The sequence below is a fragment of the Hyla sarda genome, chromosome 1, assembly GCF_029499605.1.
Source record: "Hyla sarda isolate aHylSar1 chromosome 1, aHylSar1.hap1, whole genome shotgun sequence".
Lineage (NCBI taxonomy): Eukaryota > Metazoa > Chordata > Amphibia > Anura > Hylidae > Hyla > Hyla sarda.
This window is the reverse complement of record NC_079189.1, coordinates 463,368,832-463,395,881: the sequence shown is the minus strand read 5'-3', so window position 1 is coordinate 463,395,881 and position 27,050 is coordinate 463,368,832. Positions and strand designations below refer to the sequence as shown.

General features: G+C 45.5%; 1 protein-coding gene across 2 annotated transcripts; it reads right to left on the bottom strand.

Moving 5' to 3' along the window:
* Nucleotides 1-3,516: 3,516 nt before the first annotated feature.
* Nucleotides 3,517-26,974, bottom strand: DENR (density regulated re-initiation and release factor). 2 transcript variants are annotated; one of them, XM_056535390.1, is made up of 8 exons: nt 26,794-26,974; nt 17,987-18,105; nt 16,441-16,460; nt 13,387-13,471; nt 12,664-12,744; nt 8,641-8,757; nt 8,403-8,542; nt 3,517-3,773 (listed from the first exon to the last, which is right to left on the bottom strand). In XM_056535390.1, the coding sequence occupies exons 1-8, from the start codon at nt 26,802-26,804 to the stop codon at nt 3,729-3,731; spliced, it is 618 nt and encodes a 205-aa protein (XP_056391365.1). In that variant the 5' UTR covers nt 26,805-26,974; the 3' UTR covers nt 3,517-3,728. The 2 variants fall into 2 exon arrangements, with proteins under 2 accessions (XP_056391365.1, XP_056391374.1); XM_056535399.1 differs by having other exon boundaries at nt 26,808-26,974.
* Nucleotides 26,975-27,050: the final 76 nt, after the last annotated feature.

Sequence of the window (27,050 nt, the reverse complement as noted above, 5' to 3'; positions counted from 1 at the left end):
AACGTCCAGGCCCTGGACCAGATCCCGTTCTCATCCAGTTTTTCCTTGGGCATGTCCGTCACATCCCCATACTGTCCGAGCCAGGTCATGATGTTATAACAGGAAAGTGACTCGTTACGGGTCAAAACGGTCAACTTTATTGACAGAGTTCTGATGGGAAATCGCCTTTATGGCAAAATCCCACCAGCCAGGCTCGTTCTTCGCCACTTTATAGTTTGACCAGAAGAGTTCGAGACCCTCTGGCCGAACGAAACGGACATCAAACTCGGACGAACCATAGGGATAAATCCGGACAAAGATGTCACTCGCCGTGAATTCCATCTGAAGGCGGAGCTCAACCACTTTTGCGCTAGTTGGGCACGCATCCTCACCCCTCTAAATCAGACAGACCCCATTCCTACAGTTATTGTCCTGCACGGTTGCCGGGAGGGTCCAGACCACCTCCCCATTCCGCTCTCAGAAAGCCCCGAAACCATGCCTCTCTATCCAGAAATACAAGTCAACCTCACCCCTGCCCTCTACCTGGATTGACTTGTCACCCCTACGCAGAGCCTCAAGGAGGAGCTGTTGCAAATGGCCTCCAGAGCCGGGGACCCCCCTGAACCCCTGGCAGCGACAATGGCATAGCTCCTAGAAGCAGTCAATACCGGGGGGGGGGGGGGGTTAGCCAGACCAAACCCAGTACTACTACCACCACCATTCTCATCCTCTTTATTTCCATCCATACTAGACTTCCCATTCATACCATTACCACTCCCACCAGCATTCACTCCACATACACTCCTCTCATCCACAACACTACTACACCCATCAATCTCACATCCTACACTCTTGTTCCGACTAGTAGATTCTGGGCTGGCTGGGACTTGTAGTACAGCTGGCTTCAGTAAAGTCTTTTTTTACTGGCTTAGCTGCTTTTGTGGCCGATGGCTTCTCCTCCATGGCTGAGGTTACTCCCGGAGTCTGGGGCTGCCCCGCCGGGCATACCCTAACTCCTTCCACAGTGCCAGCACCTGCTTTGCCCGACCGCATGGGCTCTGTGGATGATGCCGGTGCCCGGACACTGCCACCCCCTCCCTCTCAGAGCCATGCCCTACAGCGCCCGCAGAATACACAGTACTTGGAGGACCGCCCCCGAGCACATGGCCCTACCACTCCTCCCCCCCCCACCTCACAGGGGAGTGCCCTGCAGCACCAGTAATGCCCATAGCATTGGTGGAACCGCCCCCCCCCAAGCACATGGGAGTATAACTGGCCTTTGCCACTTGGACACACCCCCTACCACCCTGGGGTGGTCCTGTAGTGCCAGAGCTACCCACCATGAGCCCATCCTGCCCCTCCCTACCAGCAGGATGGGTGGGCTTCACATCTATTGCATCTGCAGCCTTTATCTGACAACATGCTGTACCCCCCCATGCTGGCTCCATTCCACCACAGAAACAGAGTCTGGCAGTCTGGGGGGCCAAGCAGCCTGAACCAGCTTTGCAGCTGGCCCAGACTGCTGGAAAGGAAGAAACATGTACTGTACGGATTCCTGGGTTTTTTGCTTCTTAGCTTTCCTCTTAACTGCCACATCCTCACATAATCATCACCAAAGGTAAAATTCTGGAGGTGGGCTGGGGACTCCTGCTGACTATAGCCCTCAATAATCCCCCAGCCTCACTCTCCACATCATCCTCCTCATTCTCACTCCAAGGAAGCGCCACCTGGGCCGGTTCAATGTTGCTGTTCTGGGTGGTCTGGCTGTCAAAGGAAGGAGCCACAGGCACAGCATCTTACTCCATCCTCTCCTCCTTTTCATCACCACCATCCACACTTTCTTCACCGCCACTACTCTCCCCATCATCCCCCTCCACCTTTACCTGGGGATTTCATTGCGGCAAACCGGTCTTCGCCCTCCACTCCAAGATCTCTGCTCTCCACTCCTCCAGCTTTGTTATCTCAGCTTTCAGGGCTGTGATCTTTTTTCAGCTCTGGCCTGTTTCTCTTGAACCCAGAGTTTGCCAGACTGAGTCCAGCGCAGGTCTTCTCTCGCCAGCCTCAGCTCTTTGCCACACCAATCGTATTCTGCAAACCGTGCGGTCATGCGGGATATCAGTAAGTAGAGCTGGACTCTTTGGGCCCTCTTTCAGCCTCATCTCCACACTTTTCCTCCTCACCTTCCATCCACTGGTAGATCTCTGGCTGGCACATGTTGCCTGGAGAGCAGAGCCTGCATTGCTGCAGACTTTGCTAGATCTTCTCCCTCTGGCCAGAATAATGGCTGTTGTTTGCTCTCCACCCACAAAAACTAAACTTAAACAAAATTAGTATGTTTAAAATTGCCCTACTCTGGCCTATAACTTTCTAATTTTTCTGTACACAGGGCTAATTTTTTGAGCTGTGATCTGTAGATTTTATCCCCGTGGGCTTGGTGTTGCAGAAGCAGTGGTTAGGAACCTACTCTGACTAGGTGGCTTTGACGTGGTGAGTGGGCTGTTAGTTTTTGAAATTATACTGAGAAGCAAGCAGATCAAAGTACAAATGGTGGCTGTTTGGCTATGTTTGTTTCCCTATTTTTGCTTAACCAGGAAGGGCGGCAGTGCCGTTGCTCAATAAGTCACACAGCCGCTCAGCCTATCGCTGGCCAAGGCAAGACATTGCTGCAGTCAGCAATTTGCTGAGCAGCAGTTTGACATTTTAGAACACCAGCAACCAGGAAGAAGACCGCACTGGAGTGTGTAATATCGTAATGTCTGATAAATGTCTTTATTTGCACCCCCTAAAATAGCAAAGTGCTGTGGAATCTCTTGTCAACTTATACATAAATATTATACACTTCTTTTTAAAGGGTTATTTCAGCCCTAGACCTTTTATCCCCTATCCAAAGGATAGGGAATAAGATGTCTGATCATGGTGGTCCCGCAGCTGGAGACCCCCTGCAGCACCCACTTGTCATCAGCCTCACGGAGCAAAGATCACTCTGTGTCTGATGACTCAGTATACAGGGGCCGGAGTATCGTAACGTCACAGCTCCGCCCCTCGTGACTGTTGCCAGGCCCCCTCCCGTAGACTTGCATTGAGGGGGTAGGGCGTGATGTCAAGAGGGGGCGAAACTGTGATGTCACGATACTCCGGCCCCTGTATCAGATACGGAGCGATCTTTGCTCTGTGAGGCTAACGACAAGTGGGTGCTGCAGGAGAGATTGCGGCGGTCCCCAGCAGTGGGACCCGCGATCAGACATCTTATCACTATGGATAGGGGAAAAGATGTCTAGGGCCAGAGTTCCCCTTTAAAGCAGGCTACAACCAACAAGCCAACTTTCACCTTTTTCATTTTGTTTGTGTGGAGCCTGCCGCTCTTTTTTTTATATATAAGCCATGATTTCTATACAAAGAGGGGGACCTCTTTGTATAGAAATCATGGCTAATATATATATAAAAAAATTTTTTTAAAAAAAGGATGGTATGGGGTACCAGTATGGTTCCCAGTAGCAATTCATGGATCTGATCCAACCCAATAAAGAGACAAGTTAATAATGACCAAAAACCATTTTTATTAATCTAAACACATATCATGCGCTTGCATGAGGGAACTGGTTACTTTAAGTATCGCATTTAATAATAAAAACAAAAAGTAGCATTCTACAGTGGTGAAACAAGGTGGTACAGTTTGACCGAGGACACACAAAGCTCTGAGAATCCTCTCACACTTTGGCTATATAGTCTAGGACATTACAGGCACGATGTTACTTCTTCACCTCTCCGAGATCATCAATGCTGTCATCATCAACCTGCCAATCAGAAAAAAAAAAAGGCATTATCATTTAGAAGGGGGGTGGGGGTGACTATTTAGAACTATGCCCATGGTGTGTTCTATAAAAAATAAAAAAAATAAAAAAAAAGATAAACCTGTACTCACCTCTAGTACTCCTGCAGTGCCTCCGATGTGATCCTCCTTCTGTGCTGCAGAATGATGCCTAGGCCCAGAAAGCACCCAAGCCCAATGTGTCATACTGCCTCTGATTGCATTGCTGGCCAAGATGGGACATCGCTGTGGCCAGCAAATTGCTGATTGGCAATATGACACTGCACCCAGTTGAGTTGCTTCCAGAGCCCAGGCATCACACTGCAGCATAGGAAGAGGATCCCATTTGGGGACCAGAGCAGGACACTGTAGAGCACAGATTTATTAGAGATATAGATATCTATCTATCTATATCACATGATGGGGATAGTTTCAAATAAACAAAAAAAAATAAAAAAGAAAATCCCACTGGATGACCCAATTTTGTCTCTTAATAATAAATAAAAAATATCGGAAAAGTGTTGTAAATGCTTCAAGGTGCGAGGCAAGGCTGTCCTCTTTCACCTAATTATATAATTTATGCCTAGATCTCCTATAAATACTGGACCGATTACCTGCATTAAAAGAGCATTGAGGTTGTCCATTCTCAGTTGAAGACTTACTTTTCTGGACTACATGTATATAAATCGTCTCAGCAGGAATGGACCATGAGGTTCCCGTTAACGTGGCAGACTGACGCTCTTGCTTATCTAGGGCTGCGACTTCCTTCTCATCCCCATCAGGCTAGGTTCAGACTACGGAATCTCCGGGCAGAAAATTTCCGCCCGGAGATTCCGTCTGCTAGGACCGCGTGGACACTGCAGTCTCCAATAGACTGCAATGTGTTCCGCGCGGATTTCTGCCTGAAGAAAGAGCACCGCCATTCTTCAGGCGGAAATTTCCAAGCGGATTTTCCGTTCACAAATTCCGAAGTGTGAATTTGAGAACTGAAAACCATTCACTACACATTTTAGCAAGCGGAATTTCCGCCTGCAATTTTAAGGAGGAATTGCAGGCGGAAATTCCATAGTCTGAACCTAGCCTCATAGTTACAAATTCAACATCACCCATCTACTCAGGAGTTAAACTAATGGAGATCCCTGCATCTACTTTTTGGGCCGATCAGATTTAACCTCTTAATGACCACAGACGTAAAGGTACGTCCTGGTACAGCAGTACTTAGTGCACCATTTACGTCCTGTGTATGACCGCGAGAATCGGAGCAGTGCTGGCGTCATACACTGCAGGAGGACCCGCCGGTCATGGCGGACATCCGCGATTGCATCTGCGGCAATGCGCATGTTAAAATAGATGATCGTATTGCCCGCAGCGGGGATCCGATCATCTGTAATGGCGGCCGGAAGTCCCCTCACCTGCCTCCGGCCGTCTCCCGACGTCTTCTGTTCTGGTCCGAGATCGAGCAGACCAGAGCAGGAGATAGCTGATAATACTGATCAGTGCTATGTCCTATGCATAGCACTGAACAGCATTAGCAATCAAGTGATTGCTATTGATAGTCCCCTATGGGAACAGAAAAAGTGTAAAAAAAAAAAAAAAAAGTTCAAAAATGTAAAAATAAAAAAAGGGAAAAATCCCCTCCCCCAATAAAAACAAAAATTGTCCCCTTTTTCCCCCATTTTACCCCCAAAAAGCGTAAACATTTTTTTAATAAAACATATTTGGTATAGCTGCGTGTGTAAATGTCCAAACTATCAAAATATAAACTTAATGATCCCGTACGGTGAACGGTGTAAAAGTAAAAAAAAAAAAGGCCAAAAATGCTGCTTTTTTTGTCGCCTCTTATTCCCCAAAAAAAATAATCTAAAAGTTTTATACCACCCCATATATGGAAAAATGAAAAAAAGTTATAGGTGGTCAAAATAGGGCGATTTTATATAACTGATTTTGTACAAAAAGTTAGAGATTTTTTTTAAGCGGTACAAACATAGAAAAGTATCTAACCATGGGTATCATTTTAATCGTATTGACCCACAAAAAAAAAAAAAATTATAAAAAAAAAAAAGAACACGTCATGTGTACAGTGTGAAAATGAAACCCTCCAAAGTGTGCAAAATTGTGGTTTTCATTTAAATTTACTCCCTAAAAAAATAATTATTTGGGTTCGCCATACATTTTTGGGTAAAATGAGGTTTCATTAAAAAAGTACAATTGGTCATACAAAAAACAAGCCCTGATATGGGTCTGTAGATGAAAATATAAGAGTTATGGATTTTAGAAGGCGAGGAGGAAAAGACGAAAATGCAAAAATAAAATTGGCCTGGCCCTTAAGGGGGTTAATAAAAAAAAATGATTGCCTTCCCTGCTTTTTGCTTTACAAATCCTGACAATCATCCTATGGAAGGCTGATGTCAAACTGCCAGATAAACTGTTTAGGCAATTTGGGAGCTATTAAAAGAAAGTTAGCCTTAGCCTTCTTAAATTACAGCAGACAAAACTTCTAACCTGTCTAATTTAAAGGTTTACAGTATTGCGGCTAAGCTATGCAGTGAACTGAGGAGAGGAACAGATTTGCCAATTCCTCTCTTGCTGTCCAAATGATATAGGGCAAAATGTGATTAATAAGATTCATAATTCAGCTCAGATGTTAATGTTTCCACTGATGGTGCATAGGGGTCAGCTTGGGCACTCTGTGGATACATAGCAAGCTGCAATACACTGTGTTCTGACATCTTTGTGTCATTGCTCCTAATATAGATCAATGAGCCTTGGCACCTATGAGCCACTGGTTGGACCACTTTTGGTAGGTACTAACCACTTCAAAGCTAGAAAATCCCACCTGACCTGTCATCTGGCCATTTTAGTGGCAAGTCCAGGTGCAGCCAACAATTATCAGTGTATTCCAATGGCTGTCTAAGGCTATGTTCACATGGGGGAATGTCCGCATGGAAAACCTTAGTGTGGACATCTCCCTGACAGTGGAGCACCAGCAGAACTCGAAATGCGCTTTGAAATGTGCCTTCTCATAGACATCAATGCATTTTCATGCAGAGTCGGCAGAAAGAATAGACATGTTTATTCTTTCTGCGGACACAGGAATTTGAATATCTGTGCCAGATGCTTCCGGCACGGAAATTCTGCTCAATGCAGAAAGATGCAATGCACAGCTGTCTCGCCCCCTGCCATAGACTTACATTGAGGGGGTGGAGCGTGACATCACACGGGGGCGGAGCCGTGTCGTCACTATACTACGTTCGCTCCGGGGCCTGATGAGAGCGGGGTGCTGCGTGCGAGATCGCAGAGGTCCCCAGCGGCAGGACCCCACGCAATCAGGCAACTTATCCCCTATCCTTTAGATAGGGGATAAGTTGTCAGCACGGTAGTACCCCTTTAAAGACCTTTTGTAATATGGTTGTTTAAAAATTTTTTTTACAAAAAAAAAAAAAAAAGGAGGCCTCTGAATCCCACCACTAGGGGTCCCCATTCCTACTGGGACACTGACCAGTCTAGCAGCAGGCTTGTCCATGAGTCATTGACATGAGATGACTGACAAGGCTTCATGAGCCCCCTTCCCCTGAGAGGATTTTTTTTTAACACTGAAAAGAGGTATTTTCATAATAAATATAGGCAACAAAAAATTAAATGTACATGGTCAGGATTAGGTACTGAGTAACATATTCAAATATTTTTTTTTTTTAGGGATCTGACAGGTACACGCTTTAACCTCTTCCCGCCCTAGGACGTATGCATACATCCCAGTTGCTAACTAGTTAGCGCAACTGGACGTATGCATATGTACTGGCGATATCCTGTTCAGTGTGATGCAATGCAGGAGATTGCCAGCGGGACCCGGCTGTCAATCACAGCTTGTGTCCCGCTGCAGCTGACGAGATCGGGATCACACTGGCCTTGGCATCATTAACCCCATAGATGCTCATTCCTGATAATGGAATATATGGGGTTGACAGGAGGGGGCATCACAGCATCCCATTGGTTGCCATGGCAGTAGGAGGCCAGCTGATGACCTCCTGTGTGCCTAGTATGGCAGCCTGTGAAGTACAGCCATAGGCTGGATCGCACAGTCTGCATGTCAGTGTAGTAACAGTTATAATGTGCTGCAGTACAGATGTACTGCAGCATAGTATAACCTATAAAAAGTGATAAGAAAAAAAAAAAAAAAAAAAAATAAATAAAAAAGGTTTATTATATTTAAAAAGTGTAAAAAAAATAATAAATAAAAATAAATGCCCCTCTCCCAATAAAACCCTATATTTTATTTCACAAAAGATGCTGCACAAATCAACAAAGATTTCCCACTAATATAAAGTACAATATGTCAGAATAGCGTTGCTAAGTAAAAGCATGTCAGAGGTATTACCACTTAAAGAAACATGCCAGATTAGAAAAATTGGGCTTGATCATTAAGGTAAAAACAGGCAGCGTTCTAAGGGGTTAAATGCAGTTTTTGAAGCTAAAGCAAGTTTGGCATTATACTTCACTTCTAAGTGACAGAAACATAGGTATTTCTTTCTATATGGGTCATACATGTTATGCTCAGAACTTTTCTTTCACATCCACCCATTGTAACAAGGAGCTGTGTGTTTTTGGTGAAGATTACCTCTGGCCACTTTTCCTGGATTACATCAATGATATCGTCTGTGAAGTCTCCCTGAATAATGATTTCATCTTCCCCTGTCACTGAGGCACCGCAGGAGAATTTCTGAGCAAAGAATCTTTGTGCTTCCTTGAGATCAATTTCTGCAAAACAGAAATCCCCACCATGAATCAACAAGATGTTCAACATAAGAAACTGCATTGAAACATAGAAGAAAAGTCATTACTTTTGTCAAACTCACCAAACGTTGCCAGCCCGCATACCCTTGTTACGTATTTCTTCTTCGCCCTAGGGATTTTGGCTATTGTTACCTTTTGAGGTACAGTCTTTTTCTTCTGTTTAATCTGACCTCTTCCTCCTAGAAAAGTGCAAATCAATTATTCAGATCTATAACAATGCTTGAACATCATTGTACTCCCGACATGGTCTACTTTCAGGCAGCGGTTAACCTTCCATGTATTGAAAAAAAAATACAATAAGAAGGTTGTATAAATCCATTCATATGAAAGCTGTGCCTTATTACTTTTGATTACATAACGTATTATCCAGCACAAGTGCTGCTGCTTCTTCAGACAACTGATCAGCAGGGGTGCCAGGAATTAGACCCCAGTTGATGTAACAATGATAGCATATGTGGAGACCTTCTACTTTGCCATTTGGCAGTCAATGAGGTACAGTGTGTGTGCTACTGGCAGTAGGTTACTTCTACTGGTAACTGTCAGGCGCAAGGCCCGATTATAGAATCATACATGCGTTAGAACTGTATTTGTGTATAATTCAAAACATGGGCGAGGGTTCATTCAGACTGTGTATTTGTTTTTGTGTATTCCAATTTTATTGGCGGTCTGTCTATCTGTGTTATACCTCCTTTAAAGACAGGCACTCTGGCCATCATAAATCAAAATGAGATAATGGTCCAGGAAGAGAAATGCCCCCCCACCTGGAGGGATAAGAGGGGGGGGGGGGATGAAGGTTTTTCCCTCCTAAAAAGCCAATACAGTGACCCCTCGACCTAAGATGGCCCAGACATACGATAATTTCAACATGCAATGGCCTCTCAGAGGCCATCGCATGTTGAAGGCAGCATCAACATACGATACTTTTTTATGTCGGGACCATCACATAAATGGCTATCCGGCAGCACTGACTGCTTCAGCTGCCACCGGATAGACGTTTACGGTGCCTCGTGAGCTCCGGTGATGTCTCTTACCTGTCCTCGGGGCTCCGGCGCATCCTCTTCGGGATCCCCTCCATTGTCGTCGCTCTACAACGACGTCATCACGTCGCTGCGCACGCCGTCCAGTCATCCAATAGGAGCGGCGTGCGTAACAACGTGATGGAGGCGACGGAGCACGCCGATGCCTGGGAAGCAGAGGCCTTGCCGGAGCGTCGGGGACACCTCGGCGAAACGGCGACAGCAATGGACGGCGACATCCAGGGCAGCGGTGACGGTCCGGAGCGGCGGGGACAGGTGAGTACAACTTCCTCTAACAGTGGTCTTCAACCAGCAGACCTCTAGATATTGCAAAACTACAATACCCAGCATGCCCGGACAGCCAACGGCTGTCCGGGCATACTGGGTGTTGTAGTTTTGCAACATCTGGAGGTCCGCAGGTTGTAGACCACTGTCCTATACTTTACATTGCACGGATCCCTCAACATGCAATGGATTCAACAAATGATGGTCCGTTTGGAACGGATTACCATCGTATGTTGGGGGACCACTGTATAAACAGATGCTGGACAAACCCCTGGTCAAACCTGTGGCATAAGCTGACAAGACCATCCTAAGAACAGCTGGAGACTCGCTCAAAAGGACTGCTATACCATTATGCCGTAAGGACTTAATTTTTGTTTTCTGAACTTGCCTTGCTAAACTCTTTATATATTTTTTGTACCTGTATATCATTTGTTTATTTTATACCTAGCACTGCGATACCCTTTATCAGATTAAATGTTTAATCAGCTCTGGTCTTTGATCTCTAAATATAGGAGCTCACCTTTCTTAAGGAAGCTCTGGTGTGACACGTTTATCAAAGGGTTAATGTGGTGACTTGCTGGGATTAGTAGGGGATACCCAGAGGTCTGGTGGCTTTAACCCATGCACCATCACATTCTAACATCTTTGCCGGACCAATAGTAGTTACTGTCACGATCATACCCTAACAAAATGGTCACACTGTACTGACAAAAAGCATAAACCCAGCCCCCCTCCATTAACTTCCTGGCTCATGTGCACTAGCATTTTATGGGAAGAGGAGAAGTAGAGAAAATAGTTTTGAAACTACGAAAGCAGACAGAAAAAAAAAAAAAAAAAAAAGTTTGTGAGATTGCATTTGTTATTCTTTTCTGGTTTACATTTTAGATTTCTGTGGAGTTTGCCAAAGAAATACAAATTGTGCCCTATTCCGCAGGATAAAGGATGAGTGTCTGATTGGTGGGGTATGACCAGTAGTACTCCAACAGATATGAATAGGGGGCCCGGTGGTCCCCCAGTTCAATGGAGTAGCTGTTGGTTATTTGCACTGCTGCTCCATTCAACTCTATGGGCTGGCTGAAGATAGCCAAGTACAGCATCCGGCTATCTTTGTCCTGCCTTTAGAGTTGAACAGAGTGATGTCACAAATTTTAAACTGCTGCCTCAATTAACCAAGGGAACCAATGATTCCCTGTACACATGATCAGAGGGGGTCCCAGCGTACAGACCCCAAATGATCAAATACCCATCCCATAACCCGCAGATAGAGAATCAGTGTCTTTGGTGGCCAAACCCCTTGAAAACTCCTAATTCTTCCAATTTTTGTGTTACAAACATATACTAGAACAAATAAACTAATTCAATCAGATCACTTGACATACCATTTAATCTTACTGTACATACACTGCTCAAAAAAAAAATTAAGGGAACACTTAAACAATACAATGCAACTCCAAGTCAATCACACTTCTGTGAAATCACACTGTCCACTCAGGAAGCAACACTGATTGACAATCAATTTCACATGCTGTAGGAGGGCAACAACCCAGCAGCAGGACCGCTACCTCCACCTTTGTGGAAGAAGGAGCAGGAGGAGCAGAGGCGCACTGCCAGAGCCCTGAAAAATAACCTCCAGCAGGCCAAAAATGTGCACGTGCCCACTCAAACTGTCAGAAACAGACTCCATGACGGTGGTATGAGGGCCTGACATCCACAGGTGGGGGTTGTGCTTACAGCCCAACACCGTGCAGGACATTTGGCATTTGCAAGAGAACACCAAAATTGGCAAATTAGCCACTGGCACCCTGTGCTCTTCCCAGAAGACAGCAAGTTCACACTGAGCACATGCGAGAGTCTCGAGGCGCCGTGGAGAACGTTCTGCTGCCTGCAACATCCTCCAGCATGACCGGTTTGGTGGTGGGTCAGTAATGGTGTGGGGTGGCATTTCTTTGGGGGGCTGCACAGCCCTCCATGTGCTTGCCAGAGGTAGCCCGACTGCCATTAGGTATCGAAATGAGATCCTCTGACCTCTTGTGTGAGACCATATCCTGGTGCGGTTGGCCCTGGGTTCCTGCTAATGCAAAACAATGCTAGACCTCATGTGGCTGGAGTGTGTCAGTAGTTCCTGCAAGAGGAAGGCATTGATGCTATGGACTGGCCCGCCCATTCCCCAGACCTGAATCTGATGGAGCACATCTGGGACATCGTGTCTCGCTCCATCCACCAACGCCACATTGCACCACAGACTGTCCAGGAGCTGTCCGCCACCTCATCAGTAGCATGCCCAGGCATTGTATTGACGTCATACGGGCACGTGGAGGCCGCACACACTACTGAGCCTCATTTTGACTTGTTTTAAGGACATTACATCAAAGTTGGATCAGCCTGTAGTGGGGTTTACCACTTTGATTTTGAGTGTGACTCTATATCCAGACCTCCATGGGTTGATAAATTTGATTTCCAGTGATAATTTTTGTTTGATTTTTTTGTCCACTCATTCAAATATGTAAGGACGAAAGTATTTTATACGATTACATCATTCATTCAGATCTAGGACGTGTTATCTTCGTGTTCCCTTTATTTTTTGAGCAGTGTATTATGACTCCATAAGGAGAAGCTACAGGGTCCTGTTTAACACTAGTCCATCAAGATTTTCAGTCATGTATGTGACTTACAGAATATGAATGATATCTTCCACGAAAAGGTTCAGGTGTGCTCACACTATATAGATTAAAGCATTTTCACAATAAATACTTCTTTTAATGCATAAACCTTTTTGTGCATTACCTCTTTTTTGTTTTTTCTTCTCCTCCTCTTCACCTACTGGACCTGATCCCTCACCAGTAGTTTCTTGTCTCGGAGCATTTCCTTTAAAAAAGAATTGAAAGTCGTAAGTACCTGGCAATAAGAACTTAAAGGAGTTTTTTTTTTTCTTTTCATATCATCACGTTTCCTTTTGCACGTCAGGGATTTATATCCGAATACCTTCAAAAAGATATTCTGATGTATATAGTCTTTTAGTAAGTACTTTTGACAGAAACATCTATTGAAAAATATAGTCACAGAAAAAAAATAAATAAATGGACAGTCCAAATACTTATAGGGTATTATCCACGGGGAGATAAGTAGAGGAAGGGTCTTCTGACTCTTTTTACAATGCAAGTCACCATTCAGCAGCCATAAGAAAGCAGCAGTACAAACATTTAGCTCTGTGTCACAGGCAGATTTCCCATCATGTTTAATTTGCCAATGAAATTGACTATACAGAAATGAACATGGGATGAGCTTGCGTCAGATGTACTGCGGAAAATCCGAAGAACAGCCACATGTAAATTCACAGTGGCAAATCTGCAACAAATCAAATATAAATCTGCAGCATGTGAACTACATCTGTAAAAATACAATAAAAATAAGTTATTTTCTGTGGATTTTCCACAATCCACAGCAGGAAGCTAAAACCGATTCAACCCTGTGAAACTAGACTAAGAAAAGTAAACTATTTTCACTTACCTAATGTAAGCTTAGCAAATTCATTTGGGAAATTCTTCTCTAGCCACTGTCTGCATTTTGTCACATCTGGCATATATTCACAGTACTGAAAAAAAAAATATACCAAGGTGTAAGTGAGGCCTGCAAGTACATTTTATACCCAATATCATTACTAATATTGTTCCTCCTCAAGTGACCAGCCTATTTTAGGCCTTAAAGGAGAACTCCAGACCATAAAAATTGTCCCCCATAGTGCGGCAGTAAAAAAATAAAGATGTACATACCTTCCCCCGCTCCCCCGGGGCCTCTGGTAATCGGCTCCGGTCTCCGCCACAATCCACTTCCTGGTTGCCGGTGGTCAGATGAATAAGCCAATCACCAGCCGCAGCGCAGTCCGACTCGGCCGGCGATAGGCTGAGCGGCAGTGTGACGTTTTCGGCCCAGGCCGCAGACGCCGGTGTAGTGAAGGATTTTGTGTCCTGAAGCGTTCTCACACTGCCGCTCAGCCTATTGCCAGCCGAGTTGGACTGCGCTGCGGCTGGTGATTGGCTGATTCATCCCAACGCCAGCAACCAGGAAATGGATTGCGGCAGAGACCGGAGCCGGTTACCGAGGGAGCGGAGGAAGGTATGTACGTCTTTATTTTTTTTACTACCGGCACTATGGGGGACAAATTTTTATGGTCGGGAGTTCTCCTCTAACCCAGAGTTTTCCAACCAGTGTGCCTCCAGCTGTTGCAAAACTACAACTCTCAGCATGCCTGCACAACCAAAGGCTGCCCAGGGGTGCTGTGAGTTGATGTTTTCCAACAGCTGGAGGCACCCTGGTTTTGAAACACTGCCTTAATCCCCAAACATCAGCACTGCCTTCCAAGAGCCATTTTTCTTTCCCCCATCGCCATATAAGGGCTTGTTTTATGCAGGACAACTTTTAAATTTTAATAACACCATTTTGGGGTTCATGTGAGTTATTAACTTTTATTAAAATGGGAAAAATAAAAATTTTCTAATTAATTTCTGCCCCCGTCTGCCATGAAAACAGATACAGTCTCACAGATTCCCTAAACGCAGCAGTTATGAACTAACAGCAGTATGTACCGTATTTTTCGCCCTATAGGACGCACCAGCGTATAAGACGCACCCAATTTATAGGTGCAAAATCTATAAAAAAAAAAAATAAAGATTTTGAACCCAATAGTGGTCTTCAACCTGCGGACCTCCAGATGTTGCAAGACTACAACTCCCAGCATGCCCGGACAGCCGTTGGCTGTCCGGGCATGCTGGGAGTTGTAGTTTTGCAACATCTGGAGGTCCGCAGATTGAAGACCACTGCATAGGAGGTAATACGTTTCCCCGCCGCTCCGGACCAGTCACCGCTGCCCTGGATGTCGCTCCATCGCTGTCGCCCTGTCCCCGTCGCTCCGGAACGTCTCTGCTGCCGGCCGGGTATCCTCGCTCTCAGTCGCCGCCATCACGTCGTACGCTGATGCACGTACGCGACGACGTGATGACGAGGAAGGAGAGGGCCATACAGGGGATCCCTGAACGGAGAAGACACCGAGGAGGCAGGTAAGGTCCCTCCCGGTGTCCTGTAAGCACTAACCCGGCTATTAAGTCGGGCTGTTCAGGACCGCAGCGGTGAAATCGCGGCGGTCCCGAACAGCCCGACTGAACAGCCGGGTTAGTGTCACTTTCCCTTCAGACGCGGCGGTCAGCTTTGATCGCCGCGTCTGAAGGGTTAATACAGGGCATCACCATGATCGGTGAGGTCCTGTATTAGCCCCGGGTCCCGGCCATTGATGGGCGCAGGGACCGCCGCGATAGGGATGTATTCGCCGTATAAGACGCACCGACTTTTCCCCCCCAGTTTTGGGGAAGAAAAAGTGCGTCTTATACGGCGAAAAATACGGTAAGTGGTTAATTCATCAGGATCAGAGTTTTTTTTTTTTGGTCTTGGTAGAGCAGGAGCCCTGCACCACCTTACTCCAATTACACCAGAAAAAGGCCCAATAGTGGCTGCAATATTGGCAGTCACTGAGTAGTTATAGTGTTGTCCAGTGTCGCACTTATTACAATTCCTACACCTCTGTGTTGGCAAAGGGTAAGAAGTTTCCAGATCCCCAGACAACACCTTTATGGGCATCTGCCACCGCTTTTAAGGTATAATCAATAATATGTACAATGAAACCTCTTTGAGAAGGCTACCCAAAATTGCATTAAAAAGTGGTCTTTTACAGAGGTGGTCTTCTCAAAGAAAATGGCACTATACATAATGCATGGGGGGCTGAAAATTTGTCACAGGAAATCTGGTCTGGAAAAGCCAGGAACTTGTCTACATGTGATCACCCTCTATAAGGATAGCAAATATGTTACTATGCACACGACCAAATAATGAAAGAACAGAATTAAAATCAGTTAAAAACTCTAAACTTATCAGAGTGGAGGGTACATAAACACCTACTACACTCAACACTTGTGGGTATGTTCAATAGACAAAACTGTTCCTGAAATCACAAATAACTAGTTCCAATGAATGTAGAAAATGTGTGTATATCTGCCATACATATCTGCTAATACATAAACAATGTCACTGTACTATCTGTAATACTGAAAGTGCACATACACATATCTATAAACAAAGTGCAAAAATAAGACTGAAAACTAACAAACAAACGGATGGCAATGGGTTAAATAAGCCCATACTACAAAAATCCTTAAACCACCCAGTAAGAGAACCTGCATGTTTATTTCTACCCTCAACTCTGATATTGTATAGAGTTTTTAATTGTCTGTTCTCTGTGTGTTTAATACACGATGTTATTTTTTTCATTATTTGGTGGTGTGCACAGTAACATCATTGCTAGCCTTCTCTCTTTGGGATCTAAGAATGTGGCAACACAAAAATCAAAGGGTGTTTTAAAGGTATTTTATTATGCAAATGTAGTAAAACCTAAGAATTTTTTTTTTTTTGGTATGGTTAAAATTGTACTGATTTTCTATTTTTTTTTTTTTGGCCAAAAGCAGACGTAAACCTATTGATAAATATCCCCAGTTTTAAGTACAAAGCGCATCTTACCTCTGTTGGCAGTGAACAAACTGTAGGACAAACAATAACAAAGTGTTAGTCTATGCAGCTATTCAATTGGTATCAAGAACAAATGATTGACAAAAATAATAATAAGAGACAAATAATAATAAAACAAACAATGTATCTGTAAAGCCGGTACAATACAGGATGGCATGTACAAACCAGAGACAAGACAGACATCATTGGTGGTAATGGACAGAAATAGGGCTACGAGTCAAATAGTGCAGGTAAAATATAGCTACCAGCCCATCCACTAAAGGTGTACTCCACCCCTAGATATCTTATCCCCTATCCAAAGGATAGGGGATAAGATGTCTGATCGCATGGGGTCCCGCCGCTGGGAACCCCCGCAATCTCTCCTTCAGCACCCTGTCATCCGGTGAATGGAGAACTTTGCTCCGTGCCTGATGAATGGCGATGCAGGGACCAGAAGAACGTGTCTTCAGGACACCCCCCCCCCCCTCCCCATGCCATCCCGCCCCGCCCACTCAATGCAGTCATGAGGCACGGAGCAAATCAGATATCTTATCCCCTATCCTTTGGAATAAGATATCTAGGGGTGGAGTACCACTTTAATTTGTAAAGCTAAGACCGTAGTAGATTTTGGGTAATACCTTTTACAGAAGCAGCTGGGCCATTCATGTTCGAATTTTTTTTTTTTTTTTTTTTTTTTTTTTTTAAAGCTACCGTATATACTCGAGTATTTAGCCGTTCAGAATATAAGCCGAGGCCCCTAATTTCACACCAAAAACCCAGGAAAACCTATTGACTCGAGTATACGCCTAGGGTGGAAAATTCATCATTCCCCCCCGTCATCATCCCGCCTTCCTCTGTCATCATCCTGAACTCCCCCCCCCCCCCCCCATATCCCTCCTGTCATTATCCAGACCCCCCCCCTCATCCCCCCCATCATACAGATCCCCCTTGCCCCCCATATCATTATCCAGATCCCCCTCATATCCCCCTGTCATCATCCAGACCCCCCTCTCTTGTTCTCTACTCACCTCCCCAGTTGCAGCTCTGTCGGTCCTTCCCTAGCAGCCGTCCAATGTCGATGCAGGGCCGTCCGACTTCTAGTGGGGAGGGTGAGCTGGTTCGGGCCATCCATCTTAACCGAGAGGCCCTCTTCTCCACTGCGGGCTGGCCCCGGACTAGTGACGCTGCATTGATGCCGCCGTGCAGGGACGCCCCTGACGTCACGTACATCTGCTGCACACAGACGTCCCACACGGTGGGGTCAATGCAGCGCCACTAGTCCAGGGCTGGCCCGGAGCGGAGGGCCTCCTGGTCAAGATGGACGGCCCCGATCGGCTCACCCTCCCCACTGGAAGTCGGACAGTCTCTGCAGCATAGATGGGCAACAATGGACGGCCCGGCCCATCCCCCTCGCCACCCCCATCGGTATGCCTGCGATTTTTTATTTTTATTTTTCCTCTTCACTCGAGTATAAGCCGAGGGGGAGGTTTTCGGCATGAAAAAGGTGCTGAAAAACTCGACTTATACTCGAGTATATATGGTATATAGAAATACTTGCCTCCACAGTAAAGTACTTTTAGTGGATAATCGCCATCCACTTTGGGAATTCTTGAATCTGCTTTACAATCTTGTACAGACTCTGAATTTTCAGTTGCTGTGCTCGCCATCTCCAAGACCCTGGAAAGAGAATTTAATAGAAAAACTGTTTTAGGGCCCTGTTCACACAGCTGCGAGATATAAGGAATAAAATGTATATCATTTACTGCACCAGACAGTTGTGTAAAAGATAGAAGTGTATTTTATGTAACAAGCATTTTATTTCTGGCATTTTTTTTTCCAATGTTTTTTAGTTCCCACATTTTGGGGGCGTATCTCCTGTAACTTATCCATAGATCATGATTCCTCTTTGAATCACACGATTTCTAATATGAATTATGTCACAATTACAAATTGTCACAAATTTACAGAATGCAACTGAAAAATTTTATCAAGAAAAATGCTGCAGCAAAAAAATAAATAAATAAATAAAAAAAAGCGTTTTGTTTTCTCACAAAAAGCTGATGCAGTTTTTTTTAAGTCAAAGTTTAGATCTCACACCAGAGAGCTACAATAATGGAAAGCTTTGCACCTTTTTCTGTGCTTTTAAACAACTCACCAACCAAAATACTGTGTAAACCAAACATTAGGGTACGTTCACATGGACGGATCTGCAGCTTATTTTACGCTGTGGATCTGCCGACGATGGACCCTAGTGTGAGTATACTCGCACACTACGCCACCGCTACGCCATTGCTCCCCGAGCCAGGCCGAGAGCAGCCGCGCGGCGACTCACACATCGCAGCTTGTCTGCTCATAGTGGCGGATTGCTGCTACGAGCATGCACAACTGGAGGCACAATGTAGGGTCCATTGTTGGCGGATCAGTACGTGTGAATGTACCCTTAGGGTGCATTCACACGTGCGTATTTTTGCTGCACGTGCGTATTTTTGCTGCAGATTTTGCTGCCTATTGACTTCAATGGGCAGAAAAATCTGCTGAAGCAAATAATCTGCAGCAAAAATACCCACGTGTGAACACACCCTTAGGGTAGGAATAAATGTTGCAGATTTTCTGCAGTAGAAAAATGTGCCGGAGGCAGGAATGGATCCAACTGGAAAGGGGAACTATAACAAGTTCCTTTATATTTCCAGTTGGAGCGACATCTGCAGCGTTTCTGAACCCATGTACCTACCATTATGGTACATTCACACGTGTGTATTTTGATGCCCATAAAGTCAATGGGGGAGATTTATCAAATCCTGTGCAGAGGAAAAGTTCACCAGTTGCCCATAGTAAACAATCATTTTTAAAAGGGCTTCTTAACCCCTTAAGGACTCAGCATTTTTCCATTTTCATTTTTTCCTCATCACCTTCTAGAAATCATAACACTTTCAATTTTGCACATAATATTCCATATGATGACTTATTTCTTGCGCCACCAATTCTACTTTGCAGTGACAGTCATTTTACCAAAAAATCCACGGCGAAATGGAAAATTCATTGCGCAACAAAATTGAAGAAAAAATTCACTGTAACTTTTGGGGGCTTCTGTTTCTACGTAGTGCATTTTTCGGTAAAAAAAAGAAAGATTAAAATGATATCCTACTTATATAGGTTTGATTTTGTCGTACTTCTCAAAAAAAATCAATTACATGCAGGAAAATGTATATGTTCAAAATTGTCATCTTCTGACCCCTATAACTTTCATTTTTCCGCTTACGGGCCGGTATGAGGGCTCATTTTATGCTCCCTGTTTTTATCGGTACCATTTTTGTATTAATCGGACCTTTTGATAGCTTTTTATTCATTTTTTCATGATGTAAAAAGTGACCAAAAATACACTATTTTGGACTTTGGAATTTCGTACGCCATTGACCGTGCCATTTAATTAACTATAAATATATGTTTATAGATCGGACATTTCCACACGTGGCGATACCACATATGTTTATTTTTATTTACACAGTTTTTTTTTATGGGAAAAGGGGGGGTGATTAAACCTTTTATTAGGGGAGGGGTTAAATAACCTTTATTAACTTTTTTTTTTGCAGTCTTATAGCTCCCATAGGGGGCTATAACACTGCACACACTGATCTTTTACCCTGAGCTTTGCATGGATCAGCGTCATAGGGGGTTGATTGCTCAAGCCTGTGGATCAGGCTTGGAGCAAACAAACACTGATCGGATGCGACGGAGCAAGGTAAGGTGGCCTCCGCTCGCATCCCAGCTGATCGGGACATCGCAATTTTATTGCAATAGTCCCGATCAACTCGACTGAGCTGCCGGGAAACTTTTACTTTCGTTTTAAACGTTGCAATCAACTTTTTTATCTTCAACTGTAAATTTTTATTGAAGAATTTTTGTTTCAGTAATTCAAAGAACAAACCAGACAACCTTATAGCAGGGATGTGGAAATTCTATCGCCCGACGCCCGGGACAAGTAGTTTTGGGCGCCGGGCAGGTGAATTGTTCATAGATTTAGCCCTGTATCGGGCGAGCAGGGACAGACAGACTTCCCCCTTATTTTTCTTTAATGTCGGTGTGAGGCGCAGGAGCCTATGGAAGTCTACACCTCACACCGGCCTCAGGGTGTATGGAGGGGCGGCGGCCTCCAGCTGACTGCAGAGCCCCCTTATCTCCCCTCCCGGAGGATGGACGGAGCTCAGAAGACACAGCAGGGGTGGTTGCTAGTTTGCACGGGGAAAACACAGAGCAGGGGGGAGGGGGAGGACGGAAATCTCACCTCACACCGGCGGTGACTACAGCTCTGATGTCCACTCATGGCGGCTCCGGTGAGGAGACCAAGAATGCAGGCGGCGGCAGGAAGGGTGGTTGTATATGTATGGTGTGAGTGTATGAGTGATGTGTGTATGTAATGTATGATGGGGGGGCAGCGGCAGGTGTATGTATGATGTGTGCATATGTATGGTGTATATCAGTGTTTCCCAACCAGGGTGCCTGTTGCAAAACTACAACTCCCAGCATGCCCTGGACATACTGGGAGTTGTATTTTTGCAACAGCTGGAGGCACCCTGGTTGGGAAACACTGGTGGATATGTATGGTGTGAGTGTATATGTGATGTGTGTGATGTGTATGTAATGTATGATGTGTATGTAATGGATAATGTGTGTATAATGTCTGTGTGTGATGTGTATGTAATGTGTGATGTGTGTATGATGTGTGATGTGTGTATGATGTCTGTGTGTGATGTGTATATAATGTGTGTATGATGTCTAAGTGTGATGTGTGTGTGTGTATGTGATGTGTGCATATGTATGGTGTATATCAGTGTTTCCCAACCAGGGTGCCTCCAGCTGTTGCAAAACTACAACTCCCAGCATGCCCTGGGCATGCTGGGAGTTGTAGTTTTGCAACAGCTGGGGGCACCCTGGATGGGAAACACTGGTGGATATGTATGGTGTGAGTGTATGTGTGTATGATGTCTGTCTATGTGTGATGTGTATGTAATGTATGATGTATGTATGATGTCTAAGTGTGATGTGTGTATGTGATGTATGATGTGGGGTGGGCAGCGGCGGGTGTATGTATGATGTGTGCATATTTATGGTGTAAGTGTATGTAATGTATGATGTGGGGGGGGGGGGCAGTGGCGGGGGTGTGTGTATGTATGATATGGGGAAGTGGCTGGTGTATGTATGATATGTGTATGCATGAATGTTTTGTATAGGAGCGGACTGTCACGTCGGGCATTAGGGCAGTTGTGCCATCTAATTTTATTTATTTTTAGTGGCACCTGCACTAAATTGCACCCCCAGAATCCCACCCCCTTCATATTCACCCGACAACCAAGAGCCCCACGGATATATGCAAACACGCCCGAACCAAAACTACAACTCCCAGCATGTTGGACCATAACCTAAACTGTAGAACTATAGTGCAACATGCTGGGAGTTGTAGTTTTGGTTCGGGTCAGCTGCAGAGCCATAGGCTGTATCAGGGCATGCTGGGTCTTGTAGTTACTAACTGTAATTCCCAGTATTCCTTGACACAGCCTATGTCTCTGCAGCTGACACAAACCAAAACTACAACTCCCAGCATGTTACACAATAACCTTAACTGTACTACTATACAGTGCAACATGCTGCAACACCCACACAACCATTGACTGTATCAGGGCGTGCTGGGAGTTGTAGTTATCTAGTAACTAAATGCAACTTCCAGCATTTTCTGACACAAAATGCAGCACATAAACTGGAGAAGCAGAACCCCCCCCCCCCAGTAACACATAAGTCCCTATTGAGACTGAAAAATAGTGATTAAAATATTTTTAAAAGTGCGTATACATGTGAATAAGCCCCTTTACTAATAAAAGTTTCCAATTTTCTTTAAATAAAAATAATGTACAAAAATAAACATAAGTGGTATCGCTGCATGTGGAAATGTCCAGACTATTAAAATATGATGTTAATTAAACCGTACGGGGAACGGTGTAAATGTAAAGAATAGTCCAGAATTGTTCATTTTTGGTCACTTCATATGAGAAATTTTTTATAAGGTGATCAAAAAGTTACATCTAGACTTTTCTGGGCTTACCTCGAGTGTAAGAGGAGCTACAGCTCTCCCGCCTCTAATATCCTGGCATACTGCGATCTCCTATTAAACCATTAGATCACCGCTGTCAGCAGTGTCTAACGGAATCTTATATCCATCCCTGGTGGTCTAGTGGGGGGGGATCAGACTATTTTGGTGGAAATTATTTCATCTACCAGGACAAGTGGATTTTCTTGAGGGACAAGTAGATTGTGTTCCGCTTTAGTCCCTTGGACAAGTAGTTTTTTTTTAAATTTCCACACCCCTGTTATAGGGATAGCAATCCCACAAATGAGAATAAGCCTATAAGACAATCGCCGCACATTGCGGCAATACTGCCATATTCAATATACAAAAACATAAAACAAAAAACAGGGGAAAAGGGAAGGAGGGGGGGGGGGGGGAGCCAAGGGGCCGACGAGAAACAAAAGGGTAGAACCAAGAGAAAACACATAGAAAGAAAAAGAAGGTGGTCAGGAATAGGGAGAAAAGGGAAAGGAAATGGAGAGGGACATTAGGTCTCATCGGCTGTAAAACTGATCGCCGCGTCTGAAGGGTTAATATGCGGCACAACGATCTGTGCCGCGTGCTATTAGCTCAGGGTCCCGGCTATAAGCCGCCGGGACTGACCCGGTATGACACGTGGTCACGGCATGACCCCGTTTTAAATACCGGGCACAGGTTAGGGATCGACCGATATTGATTTGTTAGGGCCGATACCGATAATCTGTGACTTTCAGGCCTATAGCCGATAACTTATACCGGAATATAGGTATAAGTTATCGGCTATCCCCCCCCCCCCCTACAGAAGCTGCTGCAGATTAATGATTTAAAGCGGGCACTTTAAATCAATGAACTGCAGCAGCTTTTGCGGGGCCAGAGACCGCCGCAGCCACCTGCTTCTCTCCCCCTTACCTGTTCCCGGGGTCTGCGCTATTTCTGGCTCCGGCAGCATCCTGAGATGTCACTGTGCGCACTGACGGTGATGTCACATTGAGGACCTCACTCGTCATTGCGCAGCGCAGCACGCCGCAGGAACCAGAAGTAGCACAGACCCCGGGAACAGGTAATTATAAAACCGGGGATGGGGGAGGCAATGGGGCAGCGGCAGCTGTCTCTGGCCGGGGCATTATCGGCATAACGGCAAGGTAATTGCCGATACCGATAATGTCCAAAATCGTGAATATCGGCCGATAATATCGGCCAATCCGATAATCGGTCGATCCCTAGTACAGGTACGCCCTGCGTCCTTAAGAGGTTAAAAATTACAGTAGCAGTCTGGTTGCTATGGGCAACTTTTCCTCTACACAAGTTTTGATAACTCTCCTCCCAATGGGTATCAAAATCAGCTGCGGAATATCTGCAGCAAAATATGTACGTGTGAATGTACTGTTTGATGCTGTTACACATCGCTTTTCCAAGAAAAAACAACAATGGGGAGATTTATTAAAACCTGTGCAAGTCAACCAGTTGCCCATAGCAACCAGATAGCTTCTTTAATTTTTAAAGAGGGCTCGGAAAGGAGATCTGATTGGTTACTATGGTCAACTTTTCCTCTGCACAGGTTTTGATAAATCTCCCCCCCCCCCCCCCATGTCATCAATGCTGTTCACCAGCAAAAAGTTTAAAATGTACAATGCAGTATATGTACAGTTAAAAATATAAAGGGAATCTGTCAGCTATATTTGCTGCTGCACTGTGCACGTGGGAACTCAGTGTAAAGGAAATTCTTCTCCAGATCTGTGCCTCCACACAATCCTGTCTCTGAGCTCTACAGGCAGTTCTTTCCACCTCATGGCTTGTATTTTGCTATGATATGCATTGTCAGCTGTGAGATCTTATAAAGACATGGCTGTGTGAGTTGAGTCTGAATACTTTCCAAATCCAGTATGTGTATGAGATACCTCTATAAGGCCGGGAAGCTGCCTGTTTTTTCACCAATTGTGGACAACATTCTATATGTAAAATAAAAAATGCAGCTTATTTTTCCACTGAGTAAACTCGGCCTAAGACAATAAATAGGGGGAAGAGGGGCACTAGGCGAGTTTTTGCACTGGGACCCTGAACCTCCAGCTATACTTCTGCCAAGTGCATAACTATAGGAGGTAGCAGATCCGCCTAAGCACCATCAGATGACACCAGTATTATGAATGGTAAATGGTAGACAGGGTTTTAGTTTTTAAAGAGCCGAGGCAAGTGCTCTCTATCACCCAATGTGCAAGAAAAAGTGCAAATGTGTCACACTACAAAACGTGCACAAAGGATGCGGTCTATCGCTAAGCCCTTCTCCGACAGGAGAGAGGCCCCCCCAACAAACCTACCCTTCACCTCCGGGCCAAAAGGCACCTGCAAGGATCCAGGTTTGATGTCCCTTTTTGCCGAAGATATTAAGGGGCCACAAATGCACCTAGCTTCAACCTAGGCGTTAACCAAGGTACCAGCCTAGAAGCCGTATATGGATGGCATGTCGACCGAAGCCAAGATGCCAGGGATTTGCAGGGAGGTGAGGAACCTGATGGCCACACACACCTCCCTTAGCCCGCCAGGGGGGACACCCAGAAGGGCTACCACACCCTGACAAATCCTGTGTACAAAACATACATGTAAAAGTGTCACAGTGAGAAACAAAAAATAAAATAAAAAAAATAAGTGGATGAATGCAGATACAGTGACCCACCCGACCTATGACGGCCCCGACATACGATCATTTCAACATACGATGGCCTCTCAGAGGCCATCGCATGTTGAAGGCAGCATCAACATTCGATGCTTTTGTATGTCGGGGCCATCGCATGAACGGCTATCCGGCAGCGCAGACTGCTTCAGCTGCCACCGGATAGCCGTTTACGGTGCCCCGTGTGGTCCGCTGACCATCACTTACCTGTCCTCAGGCGCGTCCTCTTCGGGATCCCCTGCATCGTCGGCGCTTTCCATAGTCATCATCACGTCGCTGCGCATGCTGCCCCGTCATCCAATGGGAGTGGCGTGGCGACGGAGAACGAGGATGCCGGGGAAGCAGAGGCCTTGCCAAAGCGTCTGGGACGCGGCGACAGCGATGGAAGGCGACATCCAGGGCAGCAATGACGAGCGGTGATGTCCGGAGTGGTGGGGACACCTGAGTATAACCTCCAATACCAGTGGTCTTCAACTTGCGGACCTCCAGATGTTGCAAAACTACAACTCCCAGCATGCCCGGACAGCCAACGGCTGTCCGGGCATGCAGGGAGTTGTAGTTTTGCAACATCTGGAGGTCTGCAGGTTGTAGACCACTGTCCTATACTTTACATTGCACAGATCCCTCAACATACGATGGTTTCAACAAACGATGTTCCATCTGGAACCGATTACCATCATATGTTGAGGGACCACTGTATACCACCTGGTCGTCCGGCTGGATCTGTAAAAAGATTTCCTTGATCCTAGCCAGAAGGCCGGGATACCAAGGGTGAAGAGTTAATGGTGCAGTGCTTCATGGTAGACAGGTGTTGCATTGGGGCTTTGGATTACTGCAGGATCCCCTGGCATTTATTTATTGGGCATGGCCAGATCTTTGCCCTTACACACCTAAGATGGAGTGAGGCTGTACTGACCTAGACAGGGCATTCATGGCAAGGAGAACCACATATTTCAGGGCTATGTGCCATCTGTTCACACCGATAAACAGGATCAGGAATTACTTACCAGTGGCGGACCCCATGCCCATTGGCCCTGCACCAAACATAACAAAGTAATCATAAAATATTGACACCCAAGCTATATTACAGAAGACGCCAAGCGTGCGAAACAGGAGCTCGGTCGCCATTCACTATCCCCCCACTACCCTTCTCTTCTGTACCCTTTATGTAAGTATGCTTCAATATAGAAGACTTGCAAGCAGAATTGGTGAGTGGCGATATTTTCTTTTCCTCATGGACTGATATTACAGAAGATCAAGGCGTTTTCTGAAACACCTGGTGACATAGAGTGGGTCACTAATAATAGATTGTGCCATAGTGAAGCCTGCATTGGGCATTATGTGCCCAGACCAACAGTAATATGAACCCAACAGCCATACTGGTGCATGAGCCCCTTATATCTGTGCGGTGTATGAAGAGAGCAGGTGGAGGACATGTGCCATCTGTAATGGGTGAAATGCCAGCTCTTGTGGTGGGCAGGACAATGCCAGGGAGGGGAGCGTCGCCCCACTCCTATGTGCCGGCCCCAGGATGACAGGACCCATCGTGCTCTATGGCAATGGCATCATGGTGCCCTCACCCCCGATCCCTAGAACTCACGTTGCGTCCATTACCCGAGCTCTCTGCTCCAGGGATCCCTTCACATGCAGATCACAGCCCGGTCCCCACGCCGGGGAAGCCGTCCAATGCTGCTTCTCCCTGCGGTACCGCCACTTCCGCCGTCGTGATGGGAGCTCACCCCAAGCAGTGACTAGACTTCCGGCATGTCGCGGACGCCACCTTAGTACACTCAAATGGAGGTGGGTTTGCTTTTTGACATGTGCGGGACATGCTGTGCTCGCTCGCTTTACTGCTCT